This window comes from Atractosteus spatula, chromosome 3, assembly GCF_055471065.1.
Source record: "Atractosteus spatula isolate fAtrSpa1 chromosome 3, fAtrSpa1.hap1, whole genome shotgun sequence".
In the NCBI taxonomy this organism is placed as follows: Eukaryota; Metazoa; Chordata; class Actinopteri; order Semionotiformes; family Lepisosteidae; genus Atractosteus; species Atractosteus spatula.
In genome coordinates this window covers 57,055,252-57,081,011 of record NC_142708.1, presented here as the reverse complement: position 1 = coordinate 57,081,011, position 25,760 = coordinate 57,055,252, and the positions used below count along the sequence as shown (strand labels likewise).

General features: G+C 35.9%; 1 protein-coding gene across 4 annotated transcripts in view; it reads right to left on the bottom strand.

Annotated features, from left to right (window-relative positions):
- The window catches only part of nedd4l (NEDD4 like E3 ubiquitin protein ligase), a 107,217-nt gene extending 82,619 nt beyond the window's left edge, over window positions 1-24,598 (bottom strand). For 3 of the 4 annotated variants that reach the window (XM_088911693.1, XM_088911697.1, XM_088911698.1), the window contains exon 1: window positions 24,296-24,557. In XM_088911693.1, coding sequence (XP_088767819.1) covers window positions 24,296-24,340 — 45 coding nt within the window. In that variant the 5' untranslated portion in view covers window positions 24,341-24,557. Of the gene's footprint in view, window positions 1-24,295 lie in introns of all 4 variants that reach the window. The other variant, XM_088911696.1, reaches the window with a different exon arrangement.
- Between the last annotated feature and the right edge of the window lie 1,162 nt (window positions 24,599-25,760).

Here is a 25,760-nt window from a genome sequence, read left to right as displayed (position 1 = left end):
CTGGCTGAGCAACAGGCCACACCACTGAGGCACCTCCACTCTGTATCTCAACAGACTCAACCTATAAAAAACAGCTCTGGTTGGGCCTGTCTGGAGAGGGATTCATTTTAAAGTATGAATCGATAAGAGGTATTGGGATATTGAAATAATTTTTAAAAATATAAAGGCAGTACAACATCTGGATAAACTGTGATACACTCTGCTGCAAAAAATGGCTTTACTGAATAAGAAAAACTGTTTCATTAATAAAACAACAGGGAAACTTGGATCATTGTCCAACACTTCAGCTAAGTATTATATAACAAATAATTCCATGCTTGACTGTCACTGTGACATCCAATGTCTTAAAACAGTGGAAAAAAAATTAAATGTAAAACATTTAAGTTCACTTCAGATCATACTGGCCAGCTCACCTACAACTGAAAATATTCCAAACACTGTGACCATATACAGTATAAAAACATTCACAAAAATAACAGGTTCCTTAAGAGAAGCCAACTTACAGTAAAACTCTTGAGAATGTCATTATCTCATGCAGCACACAACGAAATGTTAAAATCCACAAAGTAAGCTCTAAAGGATACTGTCTGGAAAACATCCAATATCAATATCAATGTGAAAATATTTAAATTCTTTATTTCCCTTGAATCCATGTCAATAAAGTCTAATCTGTCTTAAACTGCAGCACTACAGCACCATAAGTGGAATAAATATTGTTCAGCACAGCATGAGAAGCAAACATGTAGTAAAAATTAAAGTTTACCTTCTAAAAATGGAAAAAAAATATTTTTTAAAGTAAATTTTAGTGAAAAAAACTTTAACCTTATTGTGGTCTGACACTCTGGAAAAAATTGTTTTACAGCCTCTTAACGATATGCAAGTTGTGTCCTCAGTTTGCTCTTCACAGAGTGCAAATATTTTGTTGTGATTGTGTCATTGGTTGTTAGACATTGGAAACAAAATTAATAAAATTAAGAAATATTTATGCTGCATCTGCTCAGGGTTTTGTGTCAGGTAAACTGCTAATAACTGCCTTTTCTCTCATTTCATGTAGTGTATGTTTTTAAATGAATTTACTGTACAGCTATAATGAAGTAGACACTGGACTCAATTCTATATTTTTGCTCGCATTAGCTCATTAGTTTTTCACATTTGTTAAAAATATTCCTTTTTAATGTATACTCAGATTTTTGTATAAAGATGGTCACCGAAAAAAAAACAACATTTGATTAGTTCTTCCATTTCTGCAGCAATGGCTTCAATGTTCCTTTAATTTAAAACAAAGAATTGACTGCAAGATATAGCACACATAGATATTTGAGAGCAACACCACTGAATCAGATTCAGAAAATGAACTGCAATTTAATGCCAGTTATATCGGGCCGGTCCTTGGGCTATAAAAAGGAAGGCTTTGGGACTCCTGAGTGGCTTATCTGGTAGAAGCTTTCACCTGTGTGCCAGTTAACTTCTCTGATCATGATTCGAACACCTCCAGTCTCCATGACCAGGATTCCCCGAGAGGCTGCACACAATTGGCTGAGTGTCAAAGAAGAGTAGAGTGGGATTGGCCAGCCAGAGCTCTCTCAAATCTTAGTGACCCCTGTGGTCTCCTGGCCACTAGCCCATTTTCAGTGCTGTCGGTGAGGGACATGACTCTCCTCCAATACATGTTGAAGGGTGGGAGCGGCTGTGGCTGTGATGTGTTAAGAGATGAATGACATGAGGGTGGGTATGTCAGAGGAGTCTTCCTCACCCTCCCACATGTGGAGTCTGAAGCACGAAAAACAGACAATTGGCTATTCCAGATCGGACAGGTTGAACAAGAAATATGCTCATACAGTATGTGACAGAACGTCATGATCCGATACTGAAAGCATGAAAATTGTTCTATGGCAAATAATTTAAGTCAATTATTTAAATTGTTAGCCCTCTATAAAACTCCCTTTTAGAAAATTACACTTAGTACAGTTGTTATTTTCAATCAAAAGACTGAAATCATTTAATGCCAAACAAAAGCAAACACCCAAAATGTACACAAAGACTTAGAGATAAAGCGGACCACAGGCAGCAACGATTATCCAATTAACCGCAGATGTAATTAAACAGTGTTTAATTATAGAATGAGGAAAAAACAGATCCATTTTCTAAAACTTAATTAGCAGTGGAACATTCTAACAATACATTTTGAAATTTAAATTGTTACCAGCTGCTTCAGATACTGGCACAGCACTTTTATTTGTTTAAAAAGCAGCAGATGTGGTTTAGACATGGTAGAGGGAGCTATGTACCTTGGGGCATGCTAACAGATATGCACAGTCCCGTGTTACATAAAAACACCAAATTTTAATTCTCCAGATTTTAAGATGACTGAATATTTCCAGACATGTTTTGATATGGGCCAGGGTTACAATGCTTGGAGTATTATGTACACCTTATGTTGTTCTTTGAATTATCTCTGTAAGTTAAACCAACAGAGTTCTTCTTTCTTATTCTCTAGCTTAATAGCTAGATAATTATTATTAATAACGGATTACTCCTAACCTTCAAGTATGAAGTGAACCGGACTTCCCAAATCAAGATAAAATAACCAGAGAGCCATGAATGCTGTCTCCACAAAATCTAAGAACTGAACATACTGTAACATTTGAGCACAGTACATTTTCAAACATGGGTAAGATTAATTTGTGATACAAACATACTCGTCATTTATCATTCCAATCTGCACAGAATCATTGACATAATACTAAAGTTAAAAATATAAAAATGCTTCACATATACAGTACCCTACATACTGTATGCATGCCAACACCCTCTCACATTTGCCAGATGTACTGTATAACAGAGGTACTTCACTCAGAATAATTGAGCAAAACACCAAACTGTATAAATGTGTTCAAGTGAAAGTAATTTTGAATAAATCAAAACAAATTAACCATTAATATTAAAACCAAACTTTAAAATTCATAGTCACTTTACAAATTCCATTATTTATCAAGCATCTCATACCCAGGAAGATTTCTAGTTATTGTTATAGTTATATTTAAAGTTATATAGTATATTATATTTATAGCTACTGATAAAACTCAGTTATTGCACTTCCTAATGTCCAACAACTACATCTATCATTACTTGTTCATGTCGTCGGTGTATGTAATTTTGATATTTTTACTTAAATTTTGAATCCTGCAGTGGTCAGCATTAGTAAATAAGGCAGAGCTGAGCAGAGGTGCTTTTTCTCTATGCTTCCATCTTTTAGGCCCAGTTTGATTAAGATTCATAGAAAACCACACTGCACTTAACCTAATGGATTGTGGGTGCAAGCTTTTTCACAACAACCACATACAGTAGCTAGAATCTTTATTGACTGAAGTACTTGCTGCAAAGGCAGACAGGCTATAAAAAGCCAAGTTACTTTTAAGTACAGGAGCATCAGCAGTCTTAACACAATATTAGCAGTAACATTTTTGTATTCAGCAAAGAGCACAAAAGTGGTCACTTGCAGGCAACTAGAATTTCAGTATCACCCAAAGAGAAAAAAAATGGTCACCATAGCGACAAAGACTTCAAGTGTTGCTACAGTATAGGCCTTTAAACGCAAGGAGAAAAAAAACCTTAGAATATAAAAATTGCCTTATTCACTGGAAGTCCAGTGTGCTATTCTGAGTTATTTCAAGGTGCAGTCTCTTTAGTCGGTACATCTACACTGCTTGAACAAAGTAAAGTACATACTTTATAGTCTTCTGAATATGGATCCCTATGTTATGCATACTGTATACTGTATGCATCACCTACTGTATGTTACCTTTTAACAAGCAATTCTGGCCAAAGAAACAGACATTACATTTCAGCTTGCCAAAACTCCCAGCTCATTATACCAATTTCTAGAAGTTGTTTATTGATAAGATTTGTTGTTTATTTTGTTTGGGATTTCACCTTCACCTCTCCCGGCATACAACTCCAAGTTCTAATCAAATCACAGATGACCCCTGCCCTCTCCTGGCAGAGGCCGAGGTCTGTTAGGTGTCATGCAGTAAGGCGAGCCCCTGAGGTGGATGAAAATGACACGCAGCTGTGCACAACAGAGCATACTGACCGCTCTGCCACCACAGTAATTACAAACCTGCACAAGCACAGCTGAACAGGATTAAATGCAGCAGCATGGGAACCCGTGTGTCAGAAATGCACCTTGAGCCATTTTAACCTTCACATCTTTGCATCCTGATCACACAAATATGAGAATATAAATAAAGACAGCACCCCCCCCCCCAAAAAAAAAAAAAACAGAAAAGGTTCAACTAGACTGATTTTTGTCAGTAAATATTTTTTTCACAACTGTTTTGTACATTTTCATTTTATACTCAACCGTATCTGGAATAAGCAATGGTCAAATTGAGACTCAAAGGCACCAATTCCTATATCGCAAGGGGAGAATGAAAAAGAGCAGACATGCCCACCCCTTGATCCATTCCACTGACACTCTGCAAGCTCCACAGCGCCTGAGCTGGCAGAGCAGCACCTCTCTTGCTGATGTCACCAAAGGGATCCAGGAAGCTGCAGGAGCTGCCTTTTCACTCTGGTTCGAATAGTGATGCCTGGATCCTGCAGTTGGAGCAGGTAACTGCCAGCAAATGTTTTAAATTTCTGATTTGTTTTTTTTTAATTGACTTTAAGGCAAATACCAAGTAATTTTGGTGACAAACATAAATATGTTTATGCTCTTTTATAATAACCTCAGAATTAAATAGAAGACATGGTTATAAGGCCGGTGTACACTTTTGTCTTAACATCCAGAAATTCAGCATGCTCATCCCAGGATGAAGGCAAGAGACATCAGCCATTTTGGAAAAAAACAAACATTATGTTAAAGAATTATGGCCATTACACCAATGCCAGCTGGACAGTCCACAAAATGTAATCACATGCAATGGCAAGTCAGCTCCTAAAGTCGGAATTTACAACCTCACACCATTAAGCTACCACCACTACCAAAACAATAGCTTTTACACAGACATCAGTGAACCTTTCAATGGTCTTTCTAGTACATAATTGGTTTAACGTTGTGAAATTAATCACAAACCCAGACAACTCCACCCTCTGACAGTATTCACTGTTGCCCCCCCATGTAAATGAAAAAACTACAGTCATGCAGCCAAGTGATGAAGAGTTATAAATGTAGAATTGGATTTACAGTATGCGTCTTCAGCAATTTTAACTTGCGACCAGCCATACTGTAGCTCCAGCTGTGCGAAAGCAAGCAGTCTGCATTTGACAACCTCACTTCTGGGTCACTAAATGCATTTGGCTGGGCCTAGGTCAAGCATGGCTGCTTCCTGTCAGTGGATTACATACCTAGCTGGTGTCGAATGGAGTCTAGCAGTGTTAACACAGCCTACTTCATCTGCTTTCATCTGAGATGTGGTTTTTATTAAAGCGTGACTAAAACTGATAAAAACTGTGTGATTTTTCATTACAAACTTGTCAAATACAGTACATTCTTACCTGATAATTTGTATTTAATTTTCTATTTGGGAAGTAACAAGGTGCAGATAAAAGGGAGAGAAGATCTAACTTTTTTTACAGGCAACCTCACAGGTTATTCAGATACTGTTACATAATTGATAATTAAGCGTGGATCACGCAGAAATACAGTTCCGTGAGAATTTTAATGATTTGCCCAATCATAGTCAACAATATCTGTGCCAGACATCCCCTGCAATGTCTTGGCAACATGACAATACTTACTGTTGCATGCAGCATCCAGAAGCTCAGCTTCTTCTGATTTCACAAACATTTATTTTTTTACAGTGCCTACAGTACGTCTCTACAAAAAGGATTTCACCCAAAAGCTTTTCACAAATCTTGTAATTGCAGGTCCTCAATGATCAAAAATGTAATTTGCAAATGTCCAAAAATCATGATGTATCTCCTCCATATTTCTGATGAATTATGATGAAGTTGGAACTTTCAACGACATTCATTTTTTACTCTTAAGCCACTCCAGCATAGCTTAGGCCTTGTGCACTGTATCACTTCTGCTGAAAGGTGAATTTTTAGGTCTGAAACAGATTTTCCTGTAAGATTTGCTAGTACTTTGTTCGATCTATGTACCCAACAGTCGCTAATGCTAATTACTATAACAGACTCCTTTACAATGTTGTAAACCTCAGCTCTCAAATCATTGGTGAGCTTTTATATCCTCTGGCACAGCTTTGAGCCCAGTATATCCCGAGGAAGGCCTGTGCCACCACTGAAGACCCATCTTATATACTTCATGAGTCTTTTGAACTTTTGCCTTCAGGAAGATGTTTTTGCTGTCCACAGTGCAACACAAACATAAAACAAATTTAGCTTTTTTCCCAGAGGCCATCAGGTTTGCAAACAACTATCAGGTTTGGAAAGAACTATTATTAATATTATGTCTATTGGATAGAGCCCCCTCTACCAATGTGCATGTACTTTAATATCTTCTTAAATATTACATGCTGTTACTTTCAATAATTTTTATGGTCCAGTTTCTGTTTTTATTCATTTATTCTTAATAATGTTGTTTTATTTGTTAGTGTTGTATGTTGCACCGTTTGCTGCTTAAAGTTCCCCCTGGGGATGCATAAAATATTTTGAATTGAATTGAACATAATGCTGCTACCACCGTGCGTGACAACAGGGATGGTGCTCACTAAATCATGCACAATGTTGGGTTTGGCATTAGAGTTTTTAATACTTTGCATTTTGACCAAAAATTTCCAATCTTGTTCCAATCTCACAACTTTGTTTGCCATATTTGCAGTAACATTTAGGCACTTTGTTGCAAAGTCCATGAAAGGTTTGATTTTTTTGTTCCAATCAAGCATTTTCTGCTACAGTATCTTAATCTCTGTGACTTAATTGCCAGTGGTCTCACTGAGGCATCCCTAATCAGTTTCATCCTTGTTTTCCTGATCATTCAAAATAATGTAGTGAATTTCAAGCAAACATTCAACCCTCACTGATGGACCTTACAGAGATATTTATCTTAAAATCAAGTGAACCACTATTATTACAAACAGCCATGTTTCTCATCTAACTTCATGACTCGTTAGCATATGTTTTGTGCCTAAATTCATTTAGGTTTGCCACAACAAAGTATTTGAATACTTACGCAATCATTGCTTTTGCATTTTTCTTTCGTATTTGGCAATTAACGTAAAGCATTCAGGAATTAATCTGCATTTAAATAAGTAATAACTACAATCAATTAAACTAAAACAAAGAGTATACTGCATACTCCAACAAATAACACTTGTTTTATTGAATTACAGTACATGGTTCTACATAAGATAAGATAAGATTACTTTATTAGCCTTTATTATTCAATTTCTTGCATTAGGAATTTGTCTTTTCGCATACCCCAGCTTGCACTCCATGAGACACAGACACACAGATGGGGAGAGAAGCTTGGGGTCAGAGTGCAGGGTCAGCCATTGTACAGCGCCCCTGGAGTAGCTGGGGTTAAGGGCCTTGCTCAGGAGCCCAACGGAGTAGGATTTTTCTGGAACCGGCAACCTTCCAGCCACAGGCGCAGATCCTTAGCCACAGAGCCACCGCTCCACCCCATACATTGATAGTAAGTGTTTAGCAAAAGCACAATTTAAGTATTTTAGCTGTTCTTTGAAAAGAAAAACTTGCTATTGCATTAGTGATACTAAAGGCAAACACAGACGCCAAAGCTAGATAAAGAGAGCAATACTGCTATGCTCAGTGCATTCTAGCACACTGGATGATAATATGCAATTAATAATTAATAGAAAAATGTCTTCTAAACATTGTTCATTTTGCCTGCACAGTTTGCAATTTAGATCTTTAGATGGTTGGAGGTTCATTAAGAGGAACATGGGTACTGCAAAGACTTCAATACTTCCCTGCAAGCTCTGTTATCTCACACAAGAATAAAGGGGGACAAGTTTAAAGTCATCATCTGATGGCCTTTTGAAGCCAGACTGAATGAGTCAACACTCTATCCAGGACTACACAATAGGCTCACTATGATAAACGGGAGACTCCCTGATTAAATCATTTTTAACCTGGTAGCGGGAAAAAAATCATACAAGCCAAAGACTAATTATATAAAACAGTCATACAAAATAATCCCCAAGCAGGTAGCAAATCATTTGTCATGCATTCTTCAAGCATGTTGCCAATTCAAAGTTCAAAATTAAAGACTAGAAGTAAGTTTCACACAAATAAAGGAGCAACAAAATAATGAACAAGAGATAGTTTATTTTCACAGAATAAATATATTCTATGCTTTTCTTAAATTATTATTAGTTAAGTTCTTGATATCAGCTATGCCTACGGTATATGTTCTTACATACAGCTTTTAGATGAAGTGATTTCATCACAGCAGTTGAGTCATTTGGCATTTAACACGAACACTTTACCTTCAATACATAATCAGTATTCAACACAATTACATGATGTGGTATGTAAAAATAAAAATAAAAAACACAAAGAAGTCTCTGAGATGTCTTCATTTTGATTTGTTTCAAGACTTACGACTCCTATAGTCGACCTTATGATTGTCCTCCTGCAGCTTCTTAAGGGACCCATAATTCTAATATTCACAATAAGAAATAAATCTGCATTTCACTGCCACATAGTGTTTAATTTACCGTTTCTGATTTGGAAACAAGACATCTCATTGTCATGTAAGTATTGATACATAAGTTGCCTTCTAAAGATCACTCTACAGTTATTACACAAAATTGGATGCAGAAAGATTTCAGAATACATTCTGCTTAAAAAGGTTACTTCCATAGTCTGTACCACCACTAAAATGAAGCTATGCTATGCAAGATGACAGTTTTTTTAACACTATAAAATTCATATGAATTCAGTGTTTCATCACAGCATTTTAAACAGTGTCACAAGTATTTCAAATACAGCAAATTTTACAAGATTTGCAGAGGATGGTTTTGGCAAGCTGTAAGCCTAGGTGCCTTTCTTTCATTTAACCTTAGTGCACTGAAGTTTAATTAAGTATCTGCAAATGGGCTATATGCTTTTCAGTAATAACGTTTGTGAAAAAGTATCCAAGACAATACTAACTTAAATGCACTGCTACTGTAATAACTTTAGACTAACATAAGATCACTGTTCATTTTTGGTATCAGTATCAAGTTAAGCTACGTGTGAAGCCCATACACTTGATCAGACTTTGCACCTGTTAAGAAAGGATTTAAATCAATGATGCCTCAACAGTTCAACACAGCTATGCTTTAATTATGTCAACCAAAGATGGAAATCTAAACTTAGTGAAGCAAACTAAATACTGTATCCTGTTGATTTCAAAACTAAATTACTGTTATTTTATTGCTATTTTAAAGTAAATTAAGAACAAAATAAAAATAAAACATGAAGATGTCATTTATCCCATTCTAGTTCATTTGGTTGTGAATCTGAAGGTTCTCCTCAAGCTGTATTTTGATGGAAGCCAGGGTACCAACTTCAACAATATGGCTGGTGAAGTTTTAACAGGTTTAGTGGACTGTTGCAAAGGGTTACTGTCTTGTTGAATCTGCAGCTCTTTCATACCAGGGATGATATAGATTGACACAGCAGGGCAGGTGATGTTCACTTAATATACATAGCAGATTACAGTATACCTCTAATTAACAGATAGATGCTCTTAAGGATGTCAAACAGCCATGCTAGTCTTTATTGATTTTATAGGTCAGAGTCCTTTCATTGCTTCCCTGTGTTAAGAATGCATATTTAATCCCTGCTTCTAAAATCTAGTTAAGAATTCACATTGCTGCACGTTTCTCTGGTTACAGGGTTTTGACACGAACTCTGTGCTTTTTCTGTAACACCACAGGGATTCTTCCTGCTATTTAGCTGTACTTTTACTCTGGTGGCCTAAATATTGCATTGCTTTTCTGACATAAATAAGTAAAAGCTGCAGGCCTGTATTCTTTCACTGCTTGTATTAATTTTTGTTTTCATGCTTTCAGTATACGGGAATGATCTGGAGATTTTCCATATGCAAATATTGACATTAGTTAGGATACAGCAATGAGAGGTGTCGTCTTGAATTATAAAGCCATAATTATATTTAGCAATAAACACATTTTGAATTTAGAAAAAAACTGTTGCAACGGTAGTTTCCAGTTTCATATCTCTTGAATGCAATGTCAGCAACCGACACACTTAGATCACTTGTATTACAGGTTTCTCTAGAAATCTCCTCTATCATTCAACCATGGCCTACCATACATAGCAATGAAAAAACATTAAACAGTTCCCATTAGTTAAGGCACTTAGGAGTATCTTAATGGTTTGCAATTATCTTCATGGTGCTAACATGAAAAACAAAGAAGCCATTGTTCCCTGGCACAGTACAAAGGATTATATTCAAGACCCTGATGACAGTAGATATGCACTTGGAAACTTGAAGAGGTCAGAACGCAAGCCTCTTACACAGTGTACTGTTTATTTTCTGGATTAAGTGTAACATCAACACATTGAGAAATCCATCAACACCACTTGCTGGAAAATTATACCATGCCCTGTCATTCCACTTGCTCTTTGCAGATATCATTGCAAATACATATTGGGTCCAATAGGTTTTCAGTATTATTATGAGCTGATGATTTAACTGGAATCACACAAGAATGACTTACAGTGAGAGGTGATGATGAAAACTGTATTCAGCTATCTGAAGGAGCAGCAAAAATGGAAGAGAAAGGAGATAGCACTTGAGGCAGACTGCCCTATGCAGCCAGATTGGAAACCACCGTGACAATGGAAGTGGCACTAGAGGGCAGCAATGGAGATACTTTCTCTTGTGTCTAGCTCACCTGATGCAAACAGCTCCCGTAATTCAATAACTGTGAACTGAATGGAATTTGAAAGTTCAAATGGTTTTAGATGAATAGTAGGGTGCAGGTGTGTTACACAAAGGAGAATCATAGAGGTAGAATAGAAAAGTGGATGTAGCTGCATTATATCTGTAAACACCTGAAAAAGGCTCCACAGCTGAAACGTTGAGGGTCTTTTTCTTCTCTTTTCCAACATGGAATAAATCTTTACTTGTTCAGGTGGGTAGTTGTGTCAGCATGCGTAGGCTGCAAAGGAATAAGTAATAGATTTATTCCATGCTGAAAAGAGAAGAAAGAAAACACAATGTTTCGGCCGTGGAGCCTTCTTCAGGTGTGAGAAAGACAAGGAATTAAGCAAAGGTAATGTAGCGGGAGAAGAAAAGCTGGGAGAGAGGAGGAGCGAGGGGCGGGAGCAGGGGACAGAAAGGGAGGCCAATCAGGTGTGAAGTCAGGATAGGTGAAGAGAGGTGTGAAATGAAACCTTCAATGAATAGAAGGTTCCTCCTCTCTCCCAGCTTTTGTTCTCCCGCTACATTACCTTTGCTTACCGCCCTGTCTTTCTCGTTGTTTTTTCTTTCTTCTCTTTTCAGCATGGAATAAACCTATTACTTGTTCCTTTATAAATCTTTACTTGTTCCTTATATTTTTTAATGCTTTTTCTCTAGTGAGAGAGAAGATATAGCTATCCCAGAAAGTAAGATGGGATTAGTTTTATCACTGTGGTTATAAAACAGATTTTCGTTTGGTTTTTTGCATGATTTTTTGTTATAAATCTAGTTAATGCAAACTTGTATCTATCCGGCTCTGTATGTACACAGTCAGTCTTATTTAATGCGTAAAGGCCCCCCACAGCCACTGCACCAAAAGCAGGGAACTTCCATACACTAAATATAAAGAATAGCTGGAGATTCATATGAAGTTCTAAAACTCTTAAGCATGCCATTTGTTCAATTAAGTGAAAGACCATTCAAAAGGAAAAATACCATCCTTTTAGCTGTCAAGGCCTATTCCAGATTTGAATTTGACTTAAGGGTCAAAACTCACATGTTCCATGTCTTTATAAATCAATTTAAGGATGAGTTATAGATAGATAAGACTTTATTGATCCCGAAGGGAAACTGATTAACTATACTGATGAGTTATAAGACGTTGGATTGTAGATCAAAGCTAACCACACTACAATGCATCAAAAGAGTATTCAGGCACATACTCCAAACCCAGATAAATAAAGTGTCTTAGAAATTAGATGTCAGACTTAAAATATATCAATCAAAACACAAAGAATAGAGTATGCTATAGTTCAGGAAATTCATAGAACAATAACAATTCAGTCTTATATAATGAAATCAGAAAGTACATGCAAACAAAAAAGTAGTGATAGAATGAGAGATTTTAATTTTTCTTGAATAGTTTGGGGAAACTCCAACAGGGCATCAACAGATGAAACTGAAATGGTAGGCACTGCTAATGACTTATTTTCTTAATTTAAACTGTACAGGTAGAGTTCAAAATAAAGGTTTAAAATTTCAGGAGAGTAGACTACAGAGGAATGAGTCCACTTAGGAGAAGTAGAATGGGATAGGATCGATATGGAATAAGTAAAGAATTGAAGGTAACCACTTACAAGATATTCTGCTAGAAGCAGACAGATCCATCACACAAGTAAATTAAAATTTAGAAATTGGTAGCCCACGTGGTTGGAAAAAACAATTAAAAATAAGGACAAAAATAAATCTTTATACAATAAATTACAAGCTTTGGTAAAAAAGGACATTAAAAAGGCACAAAGACAAAAAGAAATATTACAATCTAAGCAATTTTTTTTCAGGTTTGAAACAGCGATAGAAGAGTAAAAATTGAAAATGTTCCCTAGAAATAACAATGCAAAACATTTAGAAAATGAAAGAGAAATGGCACATGTTCTAAATGAATATTTGAGAAAACCTAAGCCAAATAACTGGCTAGGCAGTGTTTGTAGGAGCCCATGTTGCATTATGGACCAGACCTGGGATCTTAAAACACTAGGAATTCCATTTGGATAAAATAACTTAACTTCCTATTAGAGCTACAAAATACTATACAGTAGCTTTGGTCTTTTGCTGTAAAATGCAAAGTTGTACAGTAACTTAAAGATAACTCCTTTGCATTCATCTCAATTAATGTTACTCCATGGAGTCCTGATGATGATGGGTTTCCCACTCAACACGCAAGGACTACCTACTGTAGGAACTGACAGTACTTGAAAACAAAGGGATGGAAAGGGATCAGGAAAGTTCAAGAAGCAGCTCAGTCTCCAAAATGTAAGAAAACAGAATCTTGAACTTATATCAGCTGCAAAATTTGGAGAGTTTTAAATGTGATGTATAGTTTGTAAATGTTTGGAAGCATATCCACACTCAAGTGGACAGCAGACAAAAGTCCAACAAGGCTTCTATTTGAATGCAGCTATGAGAAAGCAGTGTGTTTCACATGAAGTAGGGATACAGAGGCAAAACCTACGCAACGCACCTGCTGAAAAATGCTGAAGCAGCAAGCCAGAAGCAGAATTATGGAGTGTACTGCCAGCGCAGTGGGACTGCAGATTGTTTTGTTTTAGGACTCAAATGAGGAACAATGGCTCATACATCTGGTTACATTTTAAATAGAATGTTAGCTTTTTATAGCAAAAATGACCTACATTGGAGAAAGGTTTTAATTGATCAACTAACAAATGCAAATTCTTCTGAATTCTATGAATCTAAAGATTGTTTTGATGTAATATCACATTAAAAACAGTGATGGTGAATAATCACTATATTAAATGTCATAAAAACAGTAAGCAGTGAAATTCTTGGGGAGATAACTCTGCTTTCTTGATCTTGTCAAAAATATTTAACAAGAGGCAATATATGTTGAGTACTGTAGTTTAGGTGGGTAGCTGCGTGAGCATGCATAGGCTGAGAAGGAACAAGTAATAGGTTTATTCAATACTGAAAAGAGAAGAAAGACAACAAAATGTTTCGGTTGTAGAGCCTTCTTCGGGTGTTTCTTCTCTTTCTCTTCTTTCTCTTTTCAGCATGGAATAAACCTATTACTTGTGCCAATATATTTTGAGTACTTCTATATAACAAGTACTTTTTTTAAAGACCCTTTCCATCTTAGCATGCCACTGTACAATAAATTTACTGACCTGCTATGACAAAGGGACTGCAAGGGCCTTGGAAGAAAAACAAATTCAGCTTAGCTACAGAGCTGAATGCTCAGAAAAGATTGATGAATTTACTAGATTACACCAAAACGCCTTACATATAGTTTTAGTACATCTAACAATTAATGCAGATGAAAGGGCAGTAAATCAATAAATACTTTTAGACAAAGTGGCAAGGATTGAAAGATTCCACAACAGCTACACAAAAAATTATAAAATTACAATGTCATTCTCAAGAACAATCTCATCACATCTTAAAGGTTAAACACAACCGTGCCTGGTCAGGTCTTGTCTAAGAGATCTCCAGGGAACATCAGGTTGCTGATGACCATTGAGATAGCAAAGAAATCCCAGAATTCCAAACCACTATGTCTCACTGTAAGCAGTTTTCTCTCTTGGACAAGATGTTGAATATTAAAAAAGATGCAGTATCTACCCCTGGTTAAATTCAAGATGAGACTTTCTAAATCTAGCCAATTTAAAATTTACCTCTCCAAGTGTTGAAGTAATTTCTCACTTATCTTCCATGTAATAAGATTATCTTTTGAGCTATAAACTTGCAGCCACACATTACCCAGGGGAACTGCTTCCTACATAAAAAGCACCCTGGGTGTTAAGGAGGAACAGTAATGTAGAAAACACAATTTATTATTATTATTATTATTATTATTATTTATCTGGGGTCCAATAAAATCATTCAGAGTTCAAAACTGGGATAAGGACTTTCATTCTTCACTTTCTATTAAATCAAAATATCAATTGCAATCAACACAAAATATACCAAAATAAAACCAAAAGATAAACACTTTAAAAAATTCAAATTAAATCACATTGAATCATAAATCAAAGACATTGTCAGGAAGAGGCATTTTTTGTCATCTTTCATGACAGAAAATAATTAACTTTAATGTACTTGCTCCGATGTGTTTAATAGGTACAGGTAACTATACCTTTAATGCAGCAAATGCTCTTGAGTTATCAACTGTAAAGAACCCTAAGAAATAGTTTCTTAAACCTATAACATACAATAAACTGTAGGATATCAGATTGTTTGTATGACTACTTTTGTTGGAACAAAACCTTAAGACGAGACCATCTAAGTATCAAGCCCTGCACATACAGTACTGTATGATCCTTCAACATTTATTCAATTGACACATTAAAGGAAGGTTTTTGAAGTAAACTGTAGACAAAGTAATTTGCCATAAAGCATACAAATACAACACATTGATCTACTTTGGCTATGGGCTGCAGCTGAATGGTCTCCATCAGTATTTGTTTAGAAATACTTGCATAAAATAAGAACACAAATGCTATTAAATGCTATTAGCTTTATTTGAGTTTTATGGAGTTGGCTACGTTAGAAGGACAACTGCACAGCAAGGCAAACAGTGCCTGAGGTCAACAAAGTTTCTCTCTTTCTTTTGCAATTACAACCCAGGCCACCAATGCTGAACACTTGAGGCAGTTTATCCAACATGATTTAAAAACAAAGAGCTAACTGAAATTATAAGGAGGCCTGCCAATAAAAGCAGGTCAGTAAACTAATTTTAACATTATTGGAATTTATCTCTCAGGAAATGGGAAGGCAAAACATTCAGCTGTTATCCAGCCACCAGAGTTGCACTGACATACAGTAAAACAAACACATGTGAATACAAGGTGACCAATTCATAAGCTTTCCCTAAAATTGCCATTGATAATGTAAGACATAGCAACGTGTACTCAACTTGCAGCACTTCCTATTTACTGCATTCCAGACTTTTGTTACAACCAATTATTTAACTGATAATATTATTATGATTATTTAACTGATAATCAGCATGATCCATTAATCGTTAATGATCTGACTGTTTCAAAATTCTGTCATGGAGCAAATTACAAGGGCCACAACTTGAGAACCCTGACACAAGGGTAAATGTTTGGTCTGATGTGCAATGTCAAGCCCTTATGTTTTTAAGAAACTCATACATCATGGTTTATCTATGGTTACTGATAATGTTATTGGTATCAGAACCTGTCAGTGAACGTTGCTTTGTATTACAGAGGGAATCAGAAGTTACACAGTTCATAATACGAACAATATGCTATACCCCGTTTTACAAGTTATCAGTAGATCATTTCCAGATGTTTAGAACAGCATTCAGTACTACATTTTTATCTACCTTAATCAATGGCTCTTTATTTGGCACAAGCTTCTGTGTAGGACAGCAGAGGACATTTATTGCAATATCTTAAACTCATAGCAGGATGGATTAATGAAATAATGTTGTTATATTTAGTTATTATACAGGTACACACAGATCTATAATTAGGCTGCATTTAAAGAACTGTCACGATAGTTTTACCATAACATCTGATATGTACGCAGAAATCCAGAATTCTGAGATTGTATTCCTCATCTCCCATGTGTATGCACACTGAACTCCATTTAAATCAGCGGTATCAAACTCATTTGCTACAGTGGACCAGATTTGATTTAAATGTACTTCAAGGGGGCCATGATACTATACATTACAGTATTAACATCATGTTGGCAAAATGTATTGCAACTGCTTCAGGTGTCACAAAAGAAAACTTCAAGCCAAAGAAAATATGTATCTCCATCTGGAAAATATGAAATCATAAAAAAGCATTTAAAAGATATTTGTATTACCTTGAAATTACTTGAGATGTGCCACTAGTCCACAGTTTACAATTTGTACTATATTCATCTTGCTAACCACAGTAATAAGTTAAATGGGCTAATTAACGATCATAAACATGCTTAAGAACAATAGTGTTCTTACAGCTTAAATAAGAGAGGCTTACCTTACTATTTTCATAATAAGAAAAATTGGAATTACAGTTTTGAGAAATTAAATTACATTTGTAAGCTAAGGGAGAAAGAAGTCTAGATTGTTTCAGAATTAGGATTTTAACTGTTCTTAACCTGATAAATTTTCAAACTGAAAGGGCCACTGCCTGATACAAATCACAATCGGCAATATTTCACATCTACAACTATTGCTATTGCTCTTTGGAAAGTAGCTCCTTACTGTATAAATCGAGCCTGGCAGCTTTTAACTCACTTCTACAAAGAAATATAAACTCACTAGTTGAACCACAAAACATTTTTGTTCTCTAACAAAATTAACATAATTGCCTTGTTACTATGTACTGTATATATTTTTGAAGAACTAAAAACAATATTTGTGTCAGTAAGACAATGTCAGTGAGACCAATGGTGGTTGAATTGCTGAGCTTGCTCCAAAATTTGGATGAGTTTAAAGGAAGTACAGTATAAGCACAGGTGTTGCTACGTCAATTCTTTCCCTCCTGGATTTGAACAAATACATCGACTTGCTTTTAAAAAAGTTTGTATAACACTTGACACTATCAAACAATGTATAGATGAACTAGGAAAGGTACCATCAAATGTATGTAGAGCGCATCAGACAAAGGAAAATACAAGAACCACTTTCTTTTCAGAAAACATTTACACCTCTTTAGCTTCTACAGTGACTTTTTACTGTAGAAAAGAAGAATTCAGTAGAGTCAGCAGAGCACATGGTAAATCCTGTTCATTGGTATGGAATAGAAATAATATTCAATTGAACAATTTATTATTTATTTCAAAATGTTAATACACTAGTGAAGAGGGTGGTATCGCTAGAGCATAATTGTCTTCAGCTTGCATTTATGTCAGATGTCAGAGAGAAGGATTCTAAGGCCATAAGAAACAAGGACAAAACTTTGGTTGGTTTTCCTTTATGTCATGATGCTATAAGAACGTGGATTTGATTTTACTTTGGGGTCCAAGGACACAGGTTTTGAGTGGATTTCTATTGTTACACCACAAATTTGGCCTGAAACAAAAGACCTTGGGGAAAAAAGCAGGAAATCTGTAGACCTGATAGGGCTTGAAATATGACTAGAGAGTAAATTTCAGCTCTTTCACTGAAGGGGATCTTACTCACTGACTTGGCACAGAGCAGTCGGAACACTGAGGCTATCTGTTGTGTTCTTAATTCATTTAGTCCTTAACAAAGGCTGTTTATGTCCTCTTCTGGAACAAACAAGAAGACAAACCGTCACATTGGGGCAGCATTATTCAGGAAGAATACAAGAGACTCGGCTCAACTGTTCAGCTACAGTATAAGCTAAAATGTGCAACAGTGTAGCACATCCAGAAGAATACTCTGAATGTAATTTATTACTTTAATAATCAGAATTTTGAACATTTGCAACATGACCATTTATTTTACATGGCAGTGCACAATCAGAATGATGTCAGTTTAGAGTTTTAATTGTAATACATTCTGTTCCCACATGGACTTTGAAGGTGCCATTTTCTATAGGGAGAAATATGGTACAGTATAAATATGTAGTATCCGCAGTATATATAGGCCAAGATCTACATAGCATATACTGTATATATAGTATTATAACTCACAATCCTTTTAACGTCCTCTTCCAGGGTACATTCCCATTGGTATAGATACGGGCAACTACAAGGGGGATTAACTATTTTCTGAGGAGGTCACAAAAGTGTTGTCTTTTCATAAAAAGAACTTGTGTTCTAATCTAATTTAATTCTGAGAGGGGAAAAATCCAGGATGATTAGATTAACGTTTACATTTATTTCCAATACAAGTTAGTCATAGATTTTACTCCTAAGTAATATCATTTACTTTTATGGAACACATGAATCACTGACTGGTGAACATTAAATTAAGTCACAGTGACACAGTTGTTTCACTTTAGAAAGATTTACAGTGTGAGAGATTTGCTTTTTTGTCCAGGTCAAGACATCACAATGGAAAACAAAACTAAAATGAAACCTTTTCTTGCTTGTGAATTACTTCTATTAGCAACTTCAGACACATAATGGTAGTAAACCTATGGACAAATGCAGGCTAAAAACTGAAATTAATGCAATACTACTGACAGGTTTTACCATACAGTATGTGTCAAAGCCTTAAAGACAGAAATAAAGTAATTATCAAAATGAAATTTACAAAGTTTTTCTAAATGGTAGCCCATCAGTCAGAATAGACAGTAATAGCTAGGTTAAATATCTCTGGGGTAGAGTAATTAATTATGATTGGGAATGCCTCATCAATACCTGTTGATATTTTTTTTTCTCCCCAGAGTTAAACATACTAATGTAAGAGACACTGCACATGTGAATACTATCTGTTAAAGTACTGCTAAGGATCTTCAGTATTAGAATATGAAAACCTAAACAGTATGAACAATGATTTTCAATTACAAAGACAAAGCTCAATCTTAAGATTTTTATACATCTTTCATTCATTTTAAATAGTGAAATAACTAAACTGTTAAAACCTGTAAATAAAACCAGTTCAGACAAAGAGTGAAGAGGCAGTCTTGCTGACAAGAATGCCAATTATCTAGGGCCAGAAAAACACATTCTTTGTGACCCAATTTTCTGTAACTGATTGTTACATCTGCAAAGGACAACTTAATCCAGGAACATTTCTGAGAAGATATAAATGGTGTGTAGGAAACAAAGGGTTTGGTCATGATTTTATAGTGCTATTAAAGTTCTGGAAGTTATTCAATTCAATTCTTGCACCCAGTACGTACAGTATGGGATAGATTTCAGGTTGCAGCAACCCATACCAGAAATGGGCAGCTTTTGATAATGGATGGACAGACAATATTCAACTTACCATTACTTATTTTTTCAGCATATGTTTGATTTGTACTGATCCCTTCACTATTCACCAGAAATCAGATATCCAAGAAAGAAGGCAGATTGTCTTTAGAATGTTCAATAAAATATAAGCTGAAATGCACTGCTATTTTTGGGCTTTAGAAGTAGGCCACAAGACTTTTAAAGTAAAAGATGTGGCATGGAGCTACTTAACAGATAAAACAAAACTTAAATGAAGTATGATAAATGTTGTAATTAATATAAGAATATAAATAGAGTTACGATCATTTTTCTTACTTGATTATTGGAACTTGAGTTCCCAGTGATCTCCCTGGTTTCAGTGTTCATTTTGAAGCATATACAGTACTGTATAAACATTAAAGTGAATGAACAGTTTAAAAAATTAATGATTAAAAACACTGTAACCTCAGGGTGTACAACAGCTGTGTTTTGGTTTTCCTTTTTATTTTTTACTTAGGGAAGAATTCAGATCTACAACGGATAAGTGAGGGAGAAAAGTGTTTTTACAGCATTCACAGTGCACTGCTTGACACAAAATATGATCTTCAAAGTGCACAGACAATCTTTTATAAACAAATGCACAGAAGAACTAATACAGCATGCTGAAGAATTGTGAATGACCCTTCAGTACAACAGATTCAATGCATCCTGAAAAGACTTACTGTTTATCACTACCTTCTTAAAAAGTACCAATTGTTGTTGCTGTTGTTGTGGTCAAGGAAAGGTCTATAGCATGTTTATTGATAACCCAATAGCATTGGCAAAGAGAATGTGCTTAGATAATCCTAACATTGTCATTAAATAACCAATGGGAGCTATCAGGCATCTCACAAAGTACTGTGTACTGCAGTAGTGAGGGATTGTAGAACTGGCAAAAACCTACTCCCAGTCAAGTGTTCCAAAAGTTATCTGTTGTTCTTGTTAACTTATATTTAATTTGACATTTTCTTACAGAATAGGACTGTTTCCATTATGAGGGGGTTCAAATACAGATAATCTTTTGTTTTATGCACCAGGTTGTATTACAAAATATTACAACTTGCATTTATTAAAAATGGAAAAACAAATTTCAGTTCTCAGTCCAAGGGATAGCGTTATATACAGCCATGCGTTTTCAGCGATTAGCTTCTGCTTTCCCTTATCCCAACTGTTGTATCACACGGATCCCACAGTAGAGCATGCCTCAGCTGTACAAAGTAATGTCATAAAAGAACAGATTTAATTAATTATTAACACCATCCTGCCCATTTCTAAAGCAATCTCCCTTAGGGACTTCGAATTGTGATCATGGAATGCCTAGATTATGCAATACGGAAGTACAGTTCATGCAAGTCTGACAAGTTAAAATAATGGGCTTTTGATAAAAGCAGGCGTTTACAAAACCCATAGACTTGCCAAATTACATGCTACACTAAGGGCCAAATTAAAGAAACAATCTGTACAATCACAAATTCTAAGTGTTAAAAACCAACTGAAATCAGTTGCCCAGCATATCTGTACAATGAGCTGCGTGACAGCCATCATCTGTACTGAGGTCAGAACTTGACAGGTGACAGGTTCAAAATCCAACGTTAACACACTGACCAATGTTAACTGGAACCATTTTTTGGAAAGACAAATTAAACTCTCTTACCAGTGTAATGTTAAACAAAAGAAGCATTTGTGCTGCTCATGTCTGTAAAAGTAAAACATGCTTCTAGAAAACTCTGCAACACCTCGCCACCTAAATGTATGAACAAAATAAATGTTATTATCAATGGCCCAGCATTAGCCTCCAAGAAAAAAAAAAGAGGAAAATCGACTGAGTTCTAAATTTTCCGTGCTTTTTGTCTTATTTCTGCAGTTGTAAAAGACTACTACCACAATGGACATTATGCACCAGCAGCCTCACTAAATGACAGATCAGGTAGAGACATGTGAAATTGGTTCACCAAATGAATTAAAGGGAAATTAAGGGTTAGGGCACACTGTACAAAGCCAAAGCAGAATTTAGCCAGGACATCCTAGAGGGTTAGACCCCTACTCTTTCAGAAAAAGATTATGTTATGAAACTGTAGTCAGGACCTTGGTTTAATGTATTGTCTAGAAGTAATAGAACTCTTCATCTAAAACAAAAAAATTTTGAAGTAGAGATCTTAACTAATATTATTTATTGAAATACATCCTTTGTATTTGGAATATCACATTTATACATACTAAAAAGTTGTTGGCGGGCTTCCATGCTGTCTGTAAAATTAATTTCTAAAACTTAGGATTTTCAATGTTCTGAAACCACACCAACAAAAAGTTAGTAATGGTGCCACAGTATAGTACTGTACGTTAACTGATTCAAGACCCAAAGCAACAATGCCCATGAGCTCTCGTGCGAACTCCATAAACATGTGGCATGTGGAACTATCTACCAAAGACAGTTTTACAAACATAAAATTACATCTTATCTAGCAATCTATAAAAAGATTGTTTTTTTAGAATGCATTATGAGATTAATTTGGTATTACATACTGTATAACGTGCCTTAGTTTTACACATACAAAAAAAAAGCCATTAAGCACATCCCTGCACAGGCAGAAATACATTTCTCTTGACATAGTTCTGAAGGCTGAAGGAGCAAATCTTGAAACATTACATCATGTCTTGAAACATTAGCATTTTTACAGAAAGAATACCAAAACTGAAGTTTTTCCTTATACAGAAGGTGGTGGTCCCAGTTCATACGTTTTGTGATACAGTTACAGTGGCAGAAATCCTTCTTCGCCTACCCAATTACCAAAAAACACTACAAGGAAGGGGGAAAATGGCTCCTATTGTTTGCTTCTTGATCCAATTATTTTTACAAGTACTCAGTCATGCTGAATACATTATTGGAATTCAACATCTGTGCATGCACTTTTACCGACCAGCATATGAATAGTATGGCATTATGTTGTATCTTAAATGTAATTAATAAAATCTGAAATAACTTTAATTACCATCCACTCTGAACGTGGAAAATGTACTCGAGGTTCTTTACAGGGCCCTGAGTATGAAGAAATAAAACGTGCAATTAAGGAGCTTTATGAAATGTACATTTTCTACTACTTTTTATATCTTTCTTTCAAAGTAAATTATATTCATCAATATAAAAATGCATGCATCTCCTCTTTTCGATACATTCAGAAGTAATTAACATTAGGTAAAACCATACAAAGTAAACAGAAATGTGTTCACTTGGCTGCCTTTTCCCCAGGGACGGGAGCTATTCTTGGTTTGTTAGTCTGTCCCAGCCCCCATCCAGTCACACCAACATAGAAATATTGCTGATATACGGGGGGAAAATTCACACACTGTTCATGTAATATTACAATGGGCGAGCCCTGTTCACAAGCTATAGTCCTAAAAGCTACAGTATATTTTGGATCCTGTCAAGGTGGTTTTGTTAAGGGTTTTCAAAATCCTGGTCTAATACTGTGGCATTTAATACTGAAATTCCTCGACATGCCCTGAAAAAGACGAGTTAAATAAATTATATAGCTACAAAAATTGAACCGACTTGCCTAGTGCTATTTCATTTACCCCACCACGCCCCACATCTTTCTCCCGACACAGGTTTATACCTCTTCAATCGCATCTCGTACGACCGAATTTTACAGCCCTTTTACACCCAGAAATGAAAAGCTGGCAGGGTTATGGAAATGACTGGCAAGCCTCGTGGGACGTTTTCTTTTAACCAACAAATCCTTCTATAGTTTCCAAGACTTCATCATAGGAACCAGGGATAGGCAGAGGATTAATCTCTTTTTGTTGTGCAATTTTTCATTCACCTTTCCTTCTACTGAGATGAAATGAGTAGATTTGCAGTGAACAGGTCCGACTCTGATCGGACAATTATTAAAGACATAAACATAACAACTAAACAATAACATTACTGATAGGTCACAACTTTTCTATTAAGCTACTCAATACTGCAAATATATATGCTCAGATTAAATTTATTAATAAAAAATACGATAGAGATACGCGAAGGTACTTATTTTTATTTAGCATAAATATACTGTATAATAGAATAGTTCTACACACCCCTGCGCTGCCTGAACTCACAAAATCTGCACTCCAAGGCGTGACACAGCTAAACCCAAGATTTTACATTACAAATAGTAATAATCTAAAGTCCCGAAACAAATACAGTACTTCCTTTAGGAAAGCTACACAAAGCGTAAATAAACCTTCCCTTGTGTGACACATGAGAAATGCGTCGTAGCAAATAAAAACACCTCCACAATGAATCCGGATATTCCCCCAAAGTAAAATCCACTTCAATCTCGGAAACAAGTTTCTCTAGTGAATAGAAATGTAGCTTATTCGGTGAAGAATAGTCTAGCAACCTGATTGTAACACAAAAATATATTCGATCAAATGCAAATATTTGGACTTATGTCATGCCAGAAAAAACACAAGGAAACAATAACTTGCAAGCCTCGTCCAAGCATGACAGCTCGGCAAGAACGTGACAAATAACTTTTAACATGTTAAAGGGTAATAACTATGAAAAAAGCTTATAAAGCAAGGAGTACACCTCCGTGTTACACTTACGTCGTCTTCAGAAAGTCCATAGATGGGTTCGATATTCGTAGCCATATAGCCAAGGAGAAATTCATCCACGAAAACACCACTAGCTTAATGAACAATACGTGTCCTCCTGAACAATGAACGTGGTTGTATTATGCAGCAGTATGAAAATCTTATCCTTTTGAGGGGCAAATGCAATCCTTGTGACCCACTTCAACGGATTCTTCGAAATGCTGCTCTTTTAGGGTTTTCCTTTCACCTCCAGTTGCGCTGCTCCCCGTGGTCCGAGTCTCAAATCCTGTAGCATTGTAACATTCACTTTATCTCAGCCAAACATGAAAACTCTCTCTTGTGACTGAAAACTAATTAAACCAACCACAAGGTTTCCATAAATACCAAGCGCACAGAGCTAGCCAATAAAAAGCAGGCGAAGGCGGTGAACATGATAACAATGTATCGGGCACTACAGGAGTATGGAGCAGCAGTTTCCTGAATAATACTGTGCAGTGCACTGCAAACATTATTCTCGTCGCCTGGTTTTACAGCGTCCTCTTGTGTACTCAGTAGGCAGCGTGGATGAACAAATGCTCGTTTCATTTTGCCCTTTTTTAACTTCAATAACTTGCACTTCTGTGAACTAATTAATCAATAATTGCATTCATATAGCGCTTTTGAATAAAAAAGAAGCCACCAGTTTTGGTGACTGTGGACACTATGCAGAGGCCTGAGGTTGATTAGACTTGGCTCTACCTACTTTAATAATTCAAGATTGTATGGCACTGCATGGAAGTGTCGGGTTGTAACTGTGTTCTGGCCAAATTTCACTGTGGGTTTGCACAATCTGGACGCACTAAAATTTCTATTTAATTTGATTATCGATCAATTTCTTCTGCATGTGAAGCTCTTGGGGATCCTTTGAGATGAAAACTGCACCTGGGTGAGCAGCAGCCATTATGCACAAAGACTCCAGTTGACCGGTGGCTTACGATCAGATATGAAACTGCAAAGATAAAAAAAAATCTGAGATAAAGGTAATGGCACATGCGTGCTGTCTTAAAAAACAAACCAAAGTTGTGCAGAGGAAGAGATAACGATCTGGAAGAAGTAATGCAAAATGAATGTATTTTATACAGAAAAAAAACATCTCAATCTGAAATCCGTCAGAATGAAGAAATGGGAAACTACGGCTCATTAATTCGACGAGATATGCTATAATAAAATACACTACAGCAATAGTAACTACAAAAAAGTTAAATGATGTGAAATCTTATGAAAAGGTATAGTATGGCACAAATCCTAGGAGTGGAATTATCTTCCCTGTCTGATCCTTACGCCTTTACTCAAGTATACTGGAATTTAAAACTTGTCATGTTCTGTCATGTCAGCGGTTGTTGATTTTTGTGGTTTTGAATGGTTAAAACACGATAATAACGAGCTTATTTCAAATGGAATGTTTAGAAACGATGCCCATTGTGCCTCTTTATCTGCT